The following is a 17,913-nucleotide window of genomic DNA, read 5'->3' as shown; positions in this document are numbered from 1 at the left end:
ATTCTATTTTGTTTTTGTTTTGAGGAAGATTAGCCCTGAGCTAACATACACTGCCAATCCTCCTCTTTTTGCTGAGGAAGACTGGCCCTGAGCTAACATCCGTGCCCATCTTCCTCTATTTTGTGTGTGGGACGCCTGCCACAGCATGGCTTGAGAAGCGGTGCGTACAACCGCCCGCGGGACGGGACCGGTGAACCCAGGCCGCTGAAGCGGAGCGGCGAGCTCAACCGCTGCGCCACCCGCCGGCCCCTGTATAGTATTCCAGCCTGGATTTTATGTTGGGTAATGAGCCGGCTGCAGGCTCCTGGGCCCAGAGCGATGACTCTGCAGGAACGGTGGCGCCTTCTTGCACAGCGCTGTGCATGACTCCAGGCCGGCCCGGAGAGCCCCTGCGGCTCCCGTCAGGGCCCCGCACTCGCTGCATCGGGAAACTGGCCCTTTCCGAGGGCCCACCGGACCTCCCACCGCTTCTGCCGGCTGCCATCTGCACCCTCAGTGAAAGGAATGGGATGCCCGTCCCGGGGCCTGGGTCCAGGCACCAGATGGGTCGCGACCACAGAGGCTAGGATGAAACGCCGGGCAGCGCTCCTACTAAGGCACCAGGGAACCCGGGCGCGGGAACGCCTACCGGGCGGGCCGTGCCCAGGGCGCGCGCGCCCGCAGTTCCCGATTGCGCTGCGGCCCGCCCCTTTCCTCCCGCCCAACCAAGAGCCACTTCCTGCCTCGCTCCCAGCCAATCACCACACTCCACGAAGAATAGCCCTAGGGGGCGTATGGGAAGGTGAGTAGAGCGAAGGCCGCGCCGACCAACCGGGTCTCGGAGCTTGCGCGGGGGGTTGGGACTTGGCGCTGGCCGTGGCTATTCAGGAGCGAGGGGCGGCCGTGGGGCGGGCCTTCGTGCGGTGGGGCTCGCGCGCGCGCGGCGGCGGCGGCAGCCGAGGCCTCTTGCATCTGCGGCACGTGACGGTCGGCTGCCTCTGCCGCTGTCTCTGCTGCAGCGCGGGGCTAGGTGTGCGGGCGGGAGGAGGCGCGGGCGCAGCCGGCTGTCCCGGGAAGCTCGAGGTGAGACGGGCGGCCCGCGCGGGTCCTCGGCCTGTGAGGACCCCTGGGGGCCTGGGGGCGCGGCGCCGCGGCCGAAGGGCCAGGGGGCCGGGCGTGGCCGGGGCCGACGGGTCGGACTAGGTTTCCAGGACCCAGGCGCCGGCGGAAGCGCCGGCCGTGATGGGGAGGCCCGAGCCTGGGCCGCTTCGGTTGGGGCGCGGGGCCCAGGCCGCGCGCCGGGGTCGGGAGGCGTGGCAGGTGCCCTGGAGCGTCTCTTGACCTCTGGGAAGGCTAACTTCGTCCCACGGCTTTGCTGCTCGGGCTTTCGTAGGCCTTTTGCTGGCTGCCTGGGAAGCCGCGAGGTGGGCTGGAGTGACTGGGTAGAGGCCTGGAGTGGGCTCGGGCCTAGTCGGTGCCCCTGAGAGTGGGGAAAGGTGATAGCTGACCGGGAGAGTATTTAGGACTGACGTTACAGGTTCAGTGTCTGAAAGTAAAACCGCAAAGCGAAGACCGGACCCTAGCGCCCGGAACAGTATGGAGAATGTACTAGAACGCGCCATGGTTGAAAAACTTGTCTTAACGTTTACACCTCATCGGGGGTGGGGAGTAATCCAGTCGGAAATTCACCGGACGTTAACAGCAGGAACGCACCCGAAAGCTCGCTGTGGGCGGGTCGTTTATAGTGGAGGAAACTGAGGCCCAGAGCTCGGATATAACTGGCCCAAGGTCATGCGATTAATTTTATGATCACTTGGGGATTCTAGTGAGGGCCGGGCGGTTTCGGTGTGCTGGTGAAGGTGAAGGCCCTGCTTCCAGTCCTTCAGTAGGTCGTTTGTTGGTATGTGAACTTGAACAATTTGCTTAGACTTTGTGCCCCAGGCCTCCCCAAGTAACGGATATAGTAATACCTGACGGAGTTGTTAGAATTAAATTAAGATGTTTGTGAAATAGGACAGGGAAGTCTGATACATGTTAACTGCTCGATAAATAATGATTGTAATAAATAATTACAGTCTGAATACTGTTGGTGTCCTACACTGACAGCCATCTCTTTGAGTTGGTTAAGTCCTGTTTCCCAGGACCTGAAGTCACATTTATGGTGATGGGAGGAAGAAACTGGACCTAGCGGATTAATTGCTGGGCATGACAAGTGAATGCTGGTTGAAGGAGGTTAAACTGAGCTGAACATTAAACGCTTGGGAGGACAAAGGTGAACCACAGTCAAGTCTCTTTATCTCTAATTTAGGAAATGAAACATTTTGCTTCTTTTTTTAAGGAGTAGAGTTTTTTTAAGGGAAGAATTATATTAACCTTTAAAGTCATTCTGTATTTCACTCTTTTTCCTGCAGTGTTTGAGGGTCATGAATAGAATCACTCCTGTGTTGTACATTTGCTGTAATTATATTTAGAGCAGAGGTAAAGAACTGTGTGGGAGTTCTCCTTTGCACCAGCGAGAGTGCACAAGCAAATAAGCCAGGTAACAGGATCGTGAGAAGGCCAGAGGGAGCTGTTTCTTGGAGTGAATGTATCGCACAACAGACACATTTTCTGACCTATCTGAAAATGGGTGTCAGCATCCCTTCCCACCTTACTATCTTAATTCAACAGTTAAACTATGTACTTTATCTTCAAGGACCATGAGGGGTAAACGTTTTGACAGAAGTCCTGCAGTTTTAGCAATCAAACTCTTTCATCCTTTCAGTTACAGAGTTCACTTTGCCCTCAGAGATAGCTGAAGGGAATGAAGTGGTAATTGGTGAGCATAAATGCACACTCAACAGACTTGAATTCCAGGCCCAGCATGGTAACCAGCTTGTGAACCACCTTGGTTTCCACATCTTTAAAATGGAAATGAGCGGCTGCCCTGTGGCCGAGTGGGAGTGGTTAAGTTGCGTGCTCCCCTTCAGCGGCTGCCACCGGTTCGGATCCTGGGCCCAGACCGGGCACCGCTCATCGAGCCACGCTGAAGCGGTGTCCCACATGCCACAACTATAAGGACCCACAACTAAAAATATACAACCGTGTACCAGGGGGCTTTGGGGAGAAAAAGGAAAAATAAAATCTTAAAATAAAATGGAAATGAGAAGTGTGCTGGATGTTTTGCCATTAGGGGGACTATTGAGATGGACAAATAACTGCTTTGAATAGTGTAATGAACTGTGCAAATAGAAGAATTGGCAGCTCATAACAACTCCTAGGAAATTATAAAAGTGCCTGAAGATAGTTGTAGACTCTATAGCTTGCTGTAGAACTTTGTGAGGAAAGTACTGATGAATGCTTTAATTGTAACAGATGTACTTTTAAATTAAGCTTAACTGTGAGCTGTGAAAATTATTTGGAGAATTTTGTTTTTTAAAGAATTTTGAGAATCTTCAGCAATACGGTTTTTTTCTTTTTCTTTTTAAAATTTTTTTAGTGAGGAAGATTGGCCCTGAGCTAACATCTGTACCAATCTTCCTCTATTTTGTATGTAGGACACGGTGTCGGCATGGCCTGATGAGTGGTGCTAGGTCCCTGCCCAGAATCCAAACCTGCGAACCCTGGGCCGCTGAAGCGTAGCGCATGAACTTAACCACTACGCCACCAGGCTGGCCCCTTTAGTAATATGTTTTGAGTGTTAACATTTTAAACCTACTTAGTTTTTAGCAAAAAAGAAAGTGCTGTGGAAAAATGAATTCTAATGTTCCTGTCGGTGAGAAACAAAATTAAAAACTGTAGACAAGGCAGTATAGATCTATTTTTAAATGGATGAGCTTTTATAATAAATACCACTTTGAATTTTACGTACTTTTTTCCCCCCCTTAAGTGGAGATTCCCCACTAGATGCACATCTAGCAAAATCAGAAGATGCAAAAAGTAGTAGTAAAATTCTTTTTCTTTGGAATCAGATCATATTAACTGGTTCCTTTCCAGTCTAAAACGTAAAATTTCTGATTTGCCTTAAAACTCAGTTTTAGAACCATTGAAACTTAAATGATGTGACTGGGCACTACTTAGTAATGGTAGAAATCGCTGCTCATGTTGAGCGTGTGCTGTAAGCCAGACACTGTCATAAGCACTTTACGTGCATTTGGTTTATGCACCAATTCTAACAAGTATATAGTGTTGTTGTTCTCATTTTAGAGGTGAAGAAACTGAGGCCCAGAAGTTAGTGATTCACCCAATATGCCAAGTGTTAAGTAGCTGACAAGAGATTGTGACTTTTGGGTTCCTGCTCATAAACACTACTATATGCTTAACTGTGACCTTGGACAGTTAATGTAACTTCTCTTAGCCTTATTTTCCTCATGTGTCAGGTGGAGATGATAGACCCTCCTGGGGTTTTTGTGAGGACTAAATTAGACAACCTACGGTATCTAAAACCCACAAGACTTAAAATTTTAAAAGGGCATATTAATAGAAGAGTGGATAGCCTATGTGAAAGAAAGACTGCCTCATTTTTTATTGCACACTGCCTTTAAAAAAATCTTTCTTTTTTTTAAATTTTAAGCAACCGGGAACATTAGCTAGGTCATTTCTTCTGTTCCTCTTGCCAATTTCTTGTGGATTAAAAGAATTAGAGTAAAATTTCCTAACTGCTTTTAAGAGACAAAGTCCCACAAAGAAAAAGCCCAGAACCAAATGGCTTCACTGGTGAATTCTTCCAAATATTTAGGGAGGAATTAAGACCAATCCTTTACAAATTCTTCCGAAGAATAGAAGAGGGGAGAACACTTCCCAACTTATTCTCTGAGGCTAATATTACCCTGATACCAAAACCAGACAAAGACTATACAAAAAAAGAAAACCGTAGACCAATATCTCTTATGAAAATAGATACAAAAATACTCAAAATGCTAGCAAACAGAATCGAGCAACATATAAAAGGATTATACATCATGACCAACTGGAATTTATTTCAGGAATATAAGGTTGGTTCAGCGTACAGTAACGAATGTAATATATCACAGTAATGAAGGACAAAACCTGCGTGATCATCTCAATAGACGCAGAAGCAGCATCTGGCAAAATGCATCACCCTTTCATGATAGAAGCACCCAGCTAACTAGGAACAGAAAGGAACTTCCTCACCCTGATCAAGAGACAGAGAATCCCTTTCCTGGGATTTCTGTTCGTCTTTCTAATTTCTCATGGATTAGAGGTATTAGAGTTGAAATTTCCTAACTTCTTTTAAGAGACAAAGTCCCACAAAGAAAAGCCCAGAACCAAACGGCTTCACTGGTGAGTTCTACCAAATATTTAGAGAAGAATTAGCACCAATCCTTCACACACCTTTCCGAAAGATAAGTGGGGAGAACCCTGCCCAGCCCATACCATGAGGCCAGTTTGCCCTGATACTAGAAGCAGACAGACTTCACAAGAAAAGAAAAGCAGAGAACAATGTCTCTTATGAAATTAGATGGCAAGAATAGACTTAACTTGAAAAGATAAAATATAAAAATTTAAATTTAACAAAACTAATTTGAGACTCCTTTTGTTTTAAAGATCTTTTTTCTGAGTGGACCCTTACTGAAGATAAAGTTTCTGCCTTTGAGATGTGACAGATTTAATCTTTCTTTACTGTTTGCCCATTCCTAAGGTTGATCTAAATAGTTGTCTGGATTTGCTAAAATTTGATGCAGAATGTATCTGTTTCTGTTATATAGAACATTTTGTGTTCATTTGAAGTCTCATGTACGTTATTAAACATGTATATTAAAATAATATGGACTGTGGTTTTTGGGGGTTTTTTTGGTGAGGAAGATTGTCACTGAGCGAACATCTGTGCCAGTCTTCCTCTATTTTTTTGTATGTGGGATTCTGCCACAGCGTAGCTCGACGAGCAGTATGGCGGTCCCTGCTGGGATGTGAACCCCAGGCCGCCCAAGTGGAGCGCAAGAACTTAACTGCTAAGCCACTAGGTTGGCCCCTGGACTGTCTTTTTTTAGACTGTGTTCTGAGAACAGAATTATTATTAACCAAAAATAAATTCAGTTTAGGAGAATTCGTAAAAGTAGTTGATGACAGCAGAAAACAAATCACAGGTAAACATGGACGTTTCCGTATCCAAATGCTAAAATTGTTTATATACCATTGTAGAGAAGAGTTAAAGGAGAAATCGTGTAATGCAGTTGGAGCAAAGCGGGTTTTTCTTGTTATGTAAAATCATTCAGCCTTGTTGAAATATGTTGGAGGAGTAGGCAGGCATATTAGTCCTTTCGATTCAGTATGAGAATTGAAAATGTATTCACTGTGGTTTTACTTAGGTATCAAAGCGCAAACCGTTTGCATATACCTGTGAAATACTGGACTCTGATAGACTCTGTAGTATCTTGTTATGTTTTCACAGCAAGCCTTTGAGCCAGTAGCATTATTGCCCCCATCTGTAGAATAGGGAAAGAAGACTCTCGATCCAATAAGCTGAGCAGGGCCACAGAGTGGAGCGGGAGTCTGCAACCCAGGTTATACCACCACACACACTGCACTGCCTTTTGTATTAGGAATTAATTTTCTGAGTCATCAGTTTTAAAATAGGAAATTTCTATCTCTGGAATTCAAGATAAATTCACTCTTAAAAGTGAAAAGAGTTGGGGCCCTCCCCGTGGCTGAGTGGTTAGGTTTGTGTGCTCCGCTTCGGGAGCCCGGGGTTTCACTGTTTTGGATCCTAGACGCAGACAGGGCACTGCTCGTCAAGCCATGCTGGGGCCGCGTCCCACATAGCACAACCAGAGATGCTCACAGCTAGAATACACAACTACGTACCAGGGGGCTTTGGGGAGGAGAAGAAGGAAAAAAAAGAAGGTTGGGGAAAAAAAGTTAAAAGAGTAGTTTCAAATATTAAAAGTGAGTAGATTAGGTACTCTCGAAGAATTTTTCTAACCCTGAGATTTTGAGAGCTGGGCTTTTTGCTCTGGCCTTGGGAAATAAGCCAGAAATCACTTATATTATAAACGTGCATGTGTTTTCCTGCCTTTGTGTACATCATGTGATCCCAGAAGGTAGAGATTCTCTGACTTGGATATAGGTGGATAATTATATTTGATTACCAAAAACAAAACTCTTATAATTGGGAGGAAGGGAGGAAGACTTGAACCATATCAAGTTCAGATTTCTAATATAGCTCAGAGGGGCTGGCCCCCTGGCCGAGTGGTTCAGTTTGCGCGCTCCACTGCAGGAGGCCCAGTGTTTCGTGGGTTTGAATCCTGGGTGCGGACATGGCACTGCTCATCAAACCATGCTGAGGCAGTGTCCCACGTGCCACAACTAGAAGGACCCACAAGGAAGAATATACAACTATGTACTGGAGGGCTTTGGGGAGAAAAAGGAAAAAAAATAAAATAAAATCTTTAGTATTGCTCAAATTTCTGAGTCTTCTTCCTTTGTAGTTTTGTGCTTTAGAGGACCAGGTCAATTTAACGTTGGTTTCTAGACAACTTTGATCAAGTTTAAAGAATCATCTTTGCTGATTCTGTAATACGTGTTTTTTTTTGTTTTTTGGAGGGGTTTTTTTTTTTTGGTGAGGAAGATTGGTCCTGGGCTAACACCTGTTTCCAGTCTTCTTCTTTTTGCTTGAGGAGGATTGGCCCTGAGCTAACATCTGTGCCAGTCTTCCTCTACTTTATATGTGGGCTGCTGCCACAGCATGGCTTGATGTGAGGTGTGTAGATCTGCACCCAGCTTCCAAACCCGTGAACCCCAGGCTGCCAAAGTGTAGCACAGAAACCTAACCACTACGCCACTGGGCTGGCCCAGTAATACATCTTTTAACAAAAGCTGTTAATTTTGAAATAGAGACCTGCAAGAAGTTGCAAAAATAGAGAGGTCCCTTGTGCCCATCACCCAGCTTCCCTCAATGGTGCCATCTTACATAACTGATAGTACAATATCAAAACCAGGAAGTTGACATTGGTACAGTCTGCTCATCTTACTCAGGTTTCACCAGGTTTTACATGCCCTTGTGTGTATATAGCTCTATGCAGTTTTATCTGTCCGTAATTTGTTTTTGAAATTTTTACTTTTTTGGCATTGTTTTTTATAGAAGGAAGGTACTAGCATGGATCATAAGTAGTACTAACAAACGTGTGCATTTTTTTGCCAGTTAGATAACAAAAGTTATAATATTATGAGTTTATTGTGATATTAACCAAAAAACTTAATTTGTAGAACTGATACTACAGTATATTCATAAACTCTGAAAACATGGGCAAATATTCCACTGTCATCAAGGTCACCTTTAGGGGCTGGCACAGTGGTTAAGTTCGCATGTTCTGCCTCAGCTGCCTGGGGTTCGCTGGTTCAGATCCCAGGTGTGGACCTATGCACCACTTGTCAAGCCATGTTGTGGTAGGTATCCCGTGTATAAGGTAGAGGAAGACTGGCCCTGAGCTAACATCATGCCCATCTTCCTCTGCAAAAAAAAAAAAAAAAAACCACAAGATTGGTGGCAGATGTTAGCTCAGGGATAATCTTTCTCAAAAAAAAAAAAGGTCACCTTTAATCTATGGAAATTTTTTGTTTCCAGACTTAATGGACACCCTGTATAGATTGAGCTCCTGAAGGTCAAAGACCAATTTTTTTTTTTTAATGCTTAATATCTAGTTGGCACTCATGGAATTGAATGCTGTCAGCAAACGTTCATGGAGTATCTGGTATGTGCCAGACTCTGCTGGGGATCCATATGCATTTTCCCTGTCAACTCCTTTGTGACAGAATTTCCCGAGTCCAAGCTTATGACTGTCAAAAGACAGTCTAGAACGCTGCTACCCCACTTTTATCAAAAGCCCAGTTGAGATTTATTGATGAGTATTTGAGGAATGTGCATTTTGTTCATTTCTCTAGAACCTAGGTATTGTAAGTTTCATTTTTAGATCAAGTCCTGGATCAACAGAAATCATTGCTTGGACTATATTGTGTTGGCCCCCATAGTATTGGTTTTATCCAGTTAGTCTTTGCTTATGTTAAGGGATATCATAAGACAAAGCCACACAAAACTCATATTTTCATATAACTTAGTATTTTTGAGAAAAATTTTCCATTTCAGTAGACTCATAACTGTTAAAAGATTTTCATCCTTTGGTTTTGATTTTTCATGGCTGGCTCTCCTGAAGGCCCATGCCTGTGGTAATTTGTAAGTTGGCCAAGACAGGAATTTAAATGTGCCCACTGAGACAGCTGTGTAGCACTGAGTAGCTTGTTATGCGTTATACATCCACCCAGCTTTTGCACCCTGGCTCAGAGCGGCTCTGCTGTAGAGTTTAGGTAACAGTCTTGCAGTAATAAAAATTCTGAGAGGGAAGGAGAAAATGTCTCCGAAAAACCAGAAGATGGAGTGCTCTGAGGTGATGGCTTTCAAGCAGAAAGTAAAAGTATGAGGGACACTGCTGTCATGGCATCAGGAGTGTGAGAAAGCTTCCCCGCCGGAGCTGATGTATCTTAGCATGAGCTGTGACGTCACAAGTGTGGTAAATGTGTCTCTACTGCGGGAAACTGTTACTTGGTTTAAAGATAGTTTCTTCATTCCCTTTTATTCTTGAGCATTCCAAATCTAGGTACCACTTGCTCTGTGGCTTTGGGGATGGTGGGGGGAGGTGTGCTGCTCTTTGTTTTCTAAAATCAGGATTGCTTTGTGGTGGAGCTACTGTTACAGATTCCCTGTAGATAGTCTTAGAAACAGTGGTGACAACAGAGAAGTCTGCTCTGCCTAGGAGTCTGTAAGTGTAGAGACAAAGGAGGGCTTAAAAGGGAGGAAAAAAGTGTGACATTCTCTTACACATTAAAATATGTGAAAAATCATTTTGTGTCTTTACAACAAAAGCAGTATAGAATTACGAAGTAGGGTGCACTGTATTGGGAGACAGAAAGTTTGGCTTCTCATCTGATTCTGCCAACAACTGATATTTGGCAAGTCAATCTCTGTACTTCAGTTTCTTCTCAAAAAGGAGAGTTCGACTAGATTCCTATAGTGTATTTCAGCCCCAGGATTTTTTTGAAGGAGTGGTGAGATCAACATTTGAGGCATTGTAGTGAAACATCTTTTTTAAAAAAAATAATAAATTAATTTTTAGAACAGTTTTAAATTTACAGGAGAATTGTGGGAATAGTACAGAGTTTTCCCATGTAACCCACACTCAGTTTCCCCTATTAACAACTTACTAGTATGGTATGTGTATTATAATTAATGAACCAACATTGATACGTAGTTATTAACTAAAGTTCATATTTAATTTGGCTTTCCTGTGTCTTACCCACTGTCCTCTTTCTGTTCCAGGACTCTACAATGCATTGAGTCGTCACGTCTCCTTAGGCTTCTCTTAGCTGTGACAGTTTCTTAGACTTGCTTTGTTTCTGGTGACCTTGACATTTTTGAGGACTGCTGGTCAGGTTATCTTGTAGAATGTTCCTCTGTTGGGATTTGTTTAATGTTTTTCTCGTGAGTAGACTGGGGATAGGAATTTTGGGGAGGAAGACCACAGAGGTTAAAGTTCTGTTTTTATCACTTTGTATTGGGGCTAAATGCTACCAACATGACCTGTCGCTGTTGACGTTGACCTTGATCACCTGAGGTAGTGTTTGCCTTTTGTCCACATGAAGTTCCCCTGTTTTTCCCGCTTTCCATCCTGTCTGACCTCTCTGGAAAGAAGTTGCTGCGGGCAGCCCACATGTAAGGAGTGGACGTTTGTTGTAATCTTGGGGTATAAGCCAGTACCACTTACTTGATTGCTCCTGTTGTTCCAGCTTCGGCCGTTGTTCTTTCTCGTGTTCCTTAGATAGACCCCTCCATCGTTGTGGGTGTGTTGTTTCTGTTTCTGGTTTTTTTTGGACGCTTCTTTCCTTTTTGACCTTACAAGATTCTCCAGGCTTGTCTTGTGTATTTCCTGCCCTAATCCTACAGTCAGCTGTTTGTCTAAGGAGCCCTGTTTCCTTTTATTGGAGATAGTATTAGAAACCAAGATCTTAGTACAAGGAGTATTTATTGCCACTAGGGTGTAGTTTGTTTTAGGCCTTCTCAGCTGACAAAGCAAGGAAACTTATGCATATATACTAACTGGTATATATGCACCTATCTATAAATACTTCTATATATAACCCTCTGTATGTTACACCAAACATGAGTTTATACTGATGTCTCCAGCTCTCTCCCATTAACGTGTGGATTATTCTAGTCTCTTTACTTTGCTTACCTGTAAATTCCCACACCTAACAGTGAAAGTGGCTTCCACCATCCGCTTAATTGTCAGTTCCAATATACATGTATGGCAGTATCAGAATTGTTGACCTGTACACCCATGTGAAACAACTTGCCAACTAAAACAGTGCTTTGATACAGTCTAGTTTTACAGACTCCACTCATTTCCAAAGTTACTTGAGTCAGCATCTTTTCCCTCCACCCCTTTCAGTGAGGTTATTTCATATATTTGTAGTACAGTGAGATTGTTTTCTCACATCCTGCATGCCATCCTTGGATCACTCGATCTTCTAAATGATTTTTTAAATTTTCATACATTAAGATTTACTCATGCTATAAAGTTTTATAAGTTTTGACAAATGCACAGTGTCATGTATCCATAATTATAGCATTATACAGAAAAGTTTCACTGCCTAAACAATTCCCTGTGCTTATTCAACCTGATCCCCTTCCCAAAACCTTTGGCAAACACTGGTGTTTTTACTGTATCTAGAGTTTTGCCTTTTCAGAATGTCATATAGTTGGAATTGTACAGCATGTCGCCTTTCAGACTGGCTTTTTTCACTTAGCAGTATGCATTTAAGATTCATCTAAGTCTTTTTGTGGCTTGATAGCTCATCTTTGAATTGCTGAATAATATTCCATTGTATTGGTATACTACAGTTTATCATTCACTTATTGAATATTTTGGTTTCTTCAAGTTTTGGGTGATTGTGGATAAAGCTGCTATAAACATTTGCCTGCAGGTTTTTGTGCACTTGTAAGCTTTTGGATCAGTTGGGTGAGTACGTAGGAGCACAGTCGCCGAATCTCATGGGAAGACTACGGTTAGCTTTGTAAGAAGTTGCCAAACTATCTTCCAAAGTGACTGTACTGTTTTGCGCTTTCATCAGCAATGAAATGAGAGTTCCTGTGTTGCTTCACATCCTTGCCATTTTTTGGCTCTTAGCCATTCTAATAGGTGTCTGATGGTATCTCATTCTTTTAATTTGCAGTTACCTAATGGCAGATGATGTTGAGCATCTTTTCATGTGCTTATTTTCCATCTGAATATCTTCTTTGGTGAGGTATCTGTTCAGATCTTTTGCCCATTTTTCACTTGGGTAGTTTGTTTTCTAATTGTTGAGTTTGAGTTCTTTGTATATTTTGGAAACCCCTCTGTTATCAGATATGTATTTTGCAAATATTTTCCCCTAGTAGGATTTGTCTTTTAATTCTTTTGAGTCTCTGTCACAGAGTTGACGTTTTTAATTTTAATAAAGTTCATCTTTCTTTCATGTATCTTGCTGTTGATGTATGCAAAACTCATTGTCAAACCAAGATCACCTAAATTTTCTACTGTGTTTTCTTCTAGAAAGCATAATAGTGCAATGTCCTTTTTATATACCCATTGAATAGGTGCTACCTTTTGGACTTCAGTTGATATAAGGAATGTGAGTAGCAGGACTGAAATGAGGGGACATTTTGTTTCTTGGTAATGTTGGATTTTCATTAACGAAGCAGAGAATTAAGATCATCTTAAAATACATTGTCTTGAATTGTTTGTGTGAACAGGTCTCTGCCAAAATTTGGAACATTTAACCTAGCTTAACAGTGGCCCTTATAACTAGATGTATTTACTGTAGCATTTTCTTGGGAGTATTGGCAAATTATGGTTGTTAAAATAGCATATGTAGGGGCCGGCCCGGTGGCGCAGCGGTTAAGTGTGCACTTTCCACTTCGGTGGCCCGGGATTCACTGGTTCAGATCCCAGGTGCCGATGTGGCACCACTTGGCAAGCCATGCTGTGGCAGGCGTCCCACATATAAAGTAGAGGAAGATGGGTATGGCTGTTAGCTCAGGGCCAGTCTTCCTCCGCAAAAAGAGGAGGATTGGCAGCAGATATTAGCTCAGGGCTAATCTTGCTCAAAACCAACCAAACAAAAAAAACAGCATAAGTAAAGCTAGCAGTGGCTAAGGCTCATACATGCACACCTATGAGAATTGATTTCTCGTGGTTTGGCAATAGTGGTTTCTCACAGCTTTAACAACCCTCTGGATAACGTGAAAGTGACAGATGAGTGCCTGTGCACTTCTCGTACCTGAAAAACCAGATTCTGCAACTAGGGGTGTAGGGGAATTGGTGGTAGGAGAGAAGGGCATTTCCTGGAGACTTCCTGTATTGTTCCTGACAGGGCCAGTACCCTTCTGCTGCCTGAAGACTTCTTCCTGTCCCTGGGCCATTCTCCCTCCCCCACGTGGATGCCTTCTTTCTCCCAGGTCCTTGGTCCACCAGCCTGGCTGGCTGCTCTGCCGTTGTACCCTCCCTCACTAAACCACGTTCTGGATCACTCCCTTTAGTGCTCTTCCAGACCATTTTCCTGTCCCGTCTCTGTCACACCTCTTCAGTATTCAACTACATAGTAACATTTTGTCTAGTGTAATAGAAATATAGGACTTGGATTCTTTGAATCTCACTTAGTGGTTGTGATAATGAGTAGATTATTATACTTTCACTAAGTCTTTGTTCCTAATGTATAAAGTAAATGAAAGTAATGTCTCATGGGAGGTTTACAGGGAACAATGTATGTGAAAGTGCTTTATAAACTGGAAAACAAAGCAAAAATGGATTATTCATAAACCCGAATCAGTGGTTTTCAAAGTGAGGTTGCTGAGCCAGCAGTTTGAGCATTCCCTGGAACTTGTTAGCAAGGTGAGGTCTGGGCCTGGGGCCCAGCCCCGACCTACTAATCAGAAACTCGGGATGAGGCCCAGCCGTGTTGTAACAAGCCCCCTGGGTGACGCTCAAGCCTGCTCAGGTTTAAGAAGCACTGCCCCACAACATCATACCTAAAACACCTAAGGACGATTGTATTAGTCTGCTCGGGCTGCCGTGATAGAATACCGCAGACTGGGCGGCTTAAACAACAGAATTTATTTCCTCACCGTTCTGGAGGCTGGAAGTCCGAGATCAAGGTGCCAGCGTGGTTGGTTTCTGGTGAGGACTCCTTGGCTTGCAGAGGGCCGCTGTCTCGCTGGGTGCTCACATGGACTTTCCTGTGTGCATGAGCACTCCTGGCGGCTCTTGGTCTTCTTGTGTGGACACCGCACTACTACTCTTATGCTCTCTTTTAACCTTAATTACTTCCTTGAAGGTCCTATCTCCAAATATAGTCAAATTGGGAGTTAGGGTGTCAATGGATAAATTTGGGTGGGAACACAGTTCAGTCCATAACAACAGTAAATCAACAAATTTAAAATTATTGAGGAAAAAAGTTGGTCCTACATTTTTTAAAGGTAAGTGTGGAGTTAGCTTCCTGGACCCCATCTTCCTGATTAGCTTTTCCTTGAGCAACAGTGTGTCCCAGCATCAGTACTTAGTCCTAATTAATCCATTGGTTTTGTGCTTTACCACATTTTATTTTACTTTTAAGAAGTTCTTTCTTTCCTGGTTTTTTTTTTGGACTTTGCAAGAGAAAGAAAGGTCTGCCTTGTAAACAAGAGACCGAGAAAATTAAGCTGTTTTCTTTTTATTGTTTAATCTTTTTTTATTATTATTATTGTGGTAAAAACACATATCGTAAGATTTACCATCTTAGCCATTATTAAGTGTATGGTTCAGTGGCATGAAGCACATTCAACTGTTGTGCAGGCATTACCACCATCCATCTTCAGAACTCTCTTCATTTTGCAGAATTGCAACTCTTTTTGTGTTTGTGTGAGGAAGATTGTCCCTGAACTAACATCCATGCCAGTCTGCCTCTATTTTGTACATGGGACACCGCCACGGTGTGGCTTGATGAGCAGTGTGTAGGTCTGCGCCCAGAATCTGAACCCGCGAACCCCGGGCTGCTGAGGCAGAGTGTATAAACTTAACCGCTGTGCCACCAGGCCAGCCCAGAATTGCAACTATACTAAGTCCTACCAAATCCTTTTGTGCATCCAGGTGGCTCAGTTTTTATGTCTTTAGATCTGTGGTGCTTGGAAAGAGGACCCACTACTACCCCTGACAGTCTAAGACAGTACACAAGGCACTTAAGTGTTTAGAAAATAGGAGATAAAAGTGGCTGGTTCTTGCTTTCATATTTTCCTTGTTGAGTCTTAAATCGCTAATTTAAAACCACATCTACACTTGATCTTTGAACAACAGCGTTAGGATCTATGTTAAGTCTTCAGTGTGAGGCTAGTTAGCCCTGCTCTCATCATCCATTGTGGTGGTGTAGTCAGTACTCATTGTAACATGAACAATGTGCAGGGGCTTTTGTGCATTGTCCAGCTCTTTACAACGCAGGAGGTTAGTCTGAGATTGTACTGAACACCTAGGCCTAGGTCTCTGTAGCCAGCATGATATTCTATGTGGGGACAATTGTTTATGTTTGAGTTTTAGTTTAAAATTTTCTTTAAAGTGAATCCTTTAACTACCTGATTTTAGGAAAACTGCTTAATCTCTCTGGGTTCACTTTTTTAATCTGTAAAAATAAATATCCACAATAAAGTTCTCTTTAGCTCTAATTTTAAAGTCTTATTTTTTCTTTTCCTTTTTTCTCTCTGGTGAGGAAGATTGGCCCTGAGCTAACATCTGTTGCTAGTTTTCCTCTTTTTGCTGAGTAAGATGGGCCCTGAGCTGACATCTGCACCAGTCTTTCTCTATTTTTTGTATGTGGGACGCCACCACAGCATAGCTTGATGAGGGGTATGTAGGTCTGCACCTAGGAACCGAACCCGTGAACCCCGGGCCACTGAAGCAGAGTGCAAAAACTTAACCACTGTGCCACTGGGCTGACCCCAAAGCCTTAATTTTAATCAAGAGGAGTTAGTTGCCTTTACAGACCTTTTTAAAGAAGGCTATATGTTTAACTTACTTTACTCTTTCCATGTAGATCATGGAAGGGAGGCGGTTGCTGTGTGTGTTACTGGTCCTTGGAACTGCTGTTGTTGAGGCTCATGATGGACATGACGATGATGTGATTGACATTGAGGATGACCTCGATGATGTGATTGAAGAGGTAGAAGACGAAAAACCGAAACCAGAGACCAGCACTCCTCCATCTCCAAAGGTTTGATGTGGTCTTTGAATCTATTTGTTTTACCTCTTGAGATAATCAAAGGATGAAGGTAAATTTACATCCTTTCCAAAGGGAAAGCATAGTTTGCTAAAATAGTCATTGGTCTTTGTTGCAACCTTTGTTATATCTTGCCAAAGATAAATTATGTGAATTGAATTTGGGGGCCAGCTGTGAAAGTTGTGTGATAATTGACAGAAACCCAGGAGAATAAATCCTACTAAGAAAGGAATGTTGCTGAAAGTCTCAATTCTTAATTCATTTTTGTATTTAACACAGGTCACCTACAAAGCTCCAGTTCCAACAGGGGAAGTCTATTTTGCTGATTCCTTTGACAGAGGAACTCTGTCAGGGTAAGTATTTCTTAGGGGAAAAAATCTTAGAGGCAAACATCATGTAAACAATATGGAATAGTGGATTCCTTTTTGTATAGCATTTTATATAGTGAAATACTATTTTATATCCCCAGTGTTCATGCCCATTTAGGAAAACAGTCTTTTAGACATGTGCTTCTGCTTCCATTTCTCTCTTCTCCACCCTGTATTTTGTTCTTTGAGAAAAATTTTTTCTCTTGAGTAGACTATTTCATGGATTTAGTACTTTTTCTTACAGGTTTGTGAATTGAGGACGATATATTATTGCTACTTGTGTGACAGATTTAAAAGTTGAAAGAGTGATTAAGTAGGCTAAGAACAGCTGGATAGATCCTGCGTTTATTTGTATTTACATTGTTTCTTTTCACAGGCCAGCTATCATTTGAATCTTAATTTTAGGGTTTGTCTTAATTACAGGTGGATTTTATCCAAAGCCAAGAAAGATGATACTGATGATGAAATTGCCAAATATGATGGTGAGAGTTCCATTTGATTTAGATGTAATAGCAGATTGAGGTTTGACATGTTGTTTCCATGGTATCTCTTAAGACTAGTTTAAAAAGGAGCATGTATACATTTTAAGATTTTTCCTTGGATGTTTTGCTATCTTTGTATGTTCCATTATATTTTATAGGGTTAAACCTGTTTAGTATTTGTTTTATACCATACAGTGGAAAGATAATTTATCACCTGTGTGCTACATGTTGGAAATGGAAGGTCTTTTCTAGGCATTGGTAAAATGAATATGCTGCAAGTTTTTAAAAACCTCATCCTAATATTTGTGAAATATGTGTGTGTGATATTATTAGGCCATCTTTTTTAGGTAAATGGAACATGTTAGAAATTAGTATGACAGACTTGCACAACTTGGAGTTTTGTTTGTTACCATTTAAGGGACCTTCAAAGGTATAGTTCAGGAATGGAACTTTATTTTGTTGTTTTGCAGGAAAATGGGAGGTAGATGAAATGAAGGAAACAAAGCTTCCAGGCGATAAAGGACTGGTATTGATGTCTCGGGCCAAGCATCATGCCATCTCAGCTAAACTGAACAAGCCCTTCCTGTTTGATACCAAGCCTCTCATTGTTCAGTGAGTGAAAACGCTTGCTTGATAGAAGCTTTTTACAAAGGGTGATTTCAGAAGACGTTATATTGTAAAACTATTACTCTATATAAAAAAAATTATGAGAATTATTAGATGTTACAATAGGGATTTTGGAGTGCATTTAAGCTTCCTGTGATCTAACATTTTTTTCCTGTTCCATAAATTATTTTGGAACAAATTGGCTATTT

The 17,913-nt window shown here is 42.5% G+C and overlaps 1 protein-coding gene across 1 annotated transcript in view; it reads left to right on the top strand.

Annotated features, from left to right (window-relative positions):
- The first annotated feature begins 907 nt into the window (after positions 1 to 907).
- Positions 908 to 17,913, top strand: part of CANX (calnexin) — a 31,689-nt gene continuing 14,683 nt past the window's right edge. Inside the window, exons 1-5 of the mRNA XM_046666169.1 lie at positions 908 to 1,062; positions 16,066 to 16,242; positions 16,528 to 16,601; positions 17,040 to 17,098; positions 17,569 to 17,710. Coding sequence (XP_046522125.1) covers positions 16,069 to 16,242; positions 16,528 to 16,601; positions 17,040 to 17,098; positions 17,569 to 17,710 — 449 coding nt within the window. The 5' untranslated portion in view covers positions 908 to 1,062; positions 16,066 to 16,068. The remainder of the gene's footprint in view (positions 1,063 to 16,065; positions 16,243 to 16,527; positions 16,602 to 17,039; positions 17,099 to 17,568; positions 17,711 to 17,913) is intronic.

The sequence above is a fragment of the Equus quagga genome, chromosome 7 (genome assembly GCF_021613505.1).
Source record: "Equus quagga isolate Etosha38 chromosome 7, UCLA_HA_Equagga_1.0, whole genome shotgun sequence".
Taxonomy (NCBI): Eukaryota; Metazoa; Chordata; class Mammalia; order Perissodactyla; family Equidae; genus Equus; species Equus quagga.
Note: the sequence above shows the minus strand (reverse complement) of the source record. Positions and strands in the feature narration are given on the sequence as shown.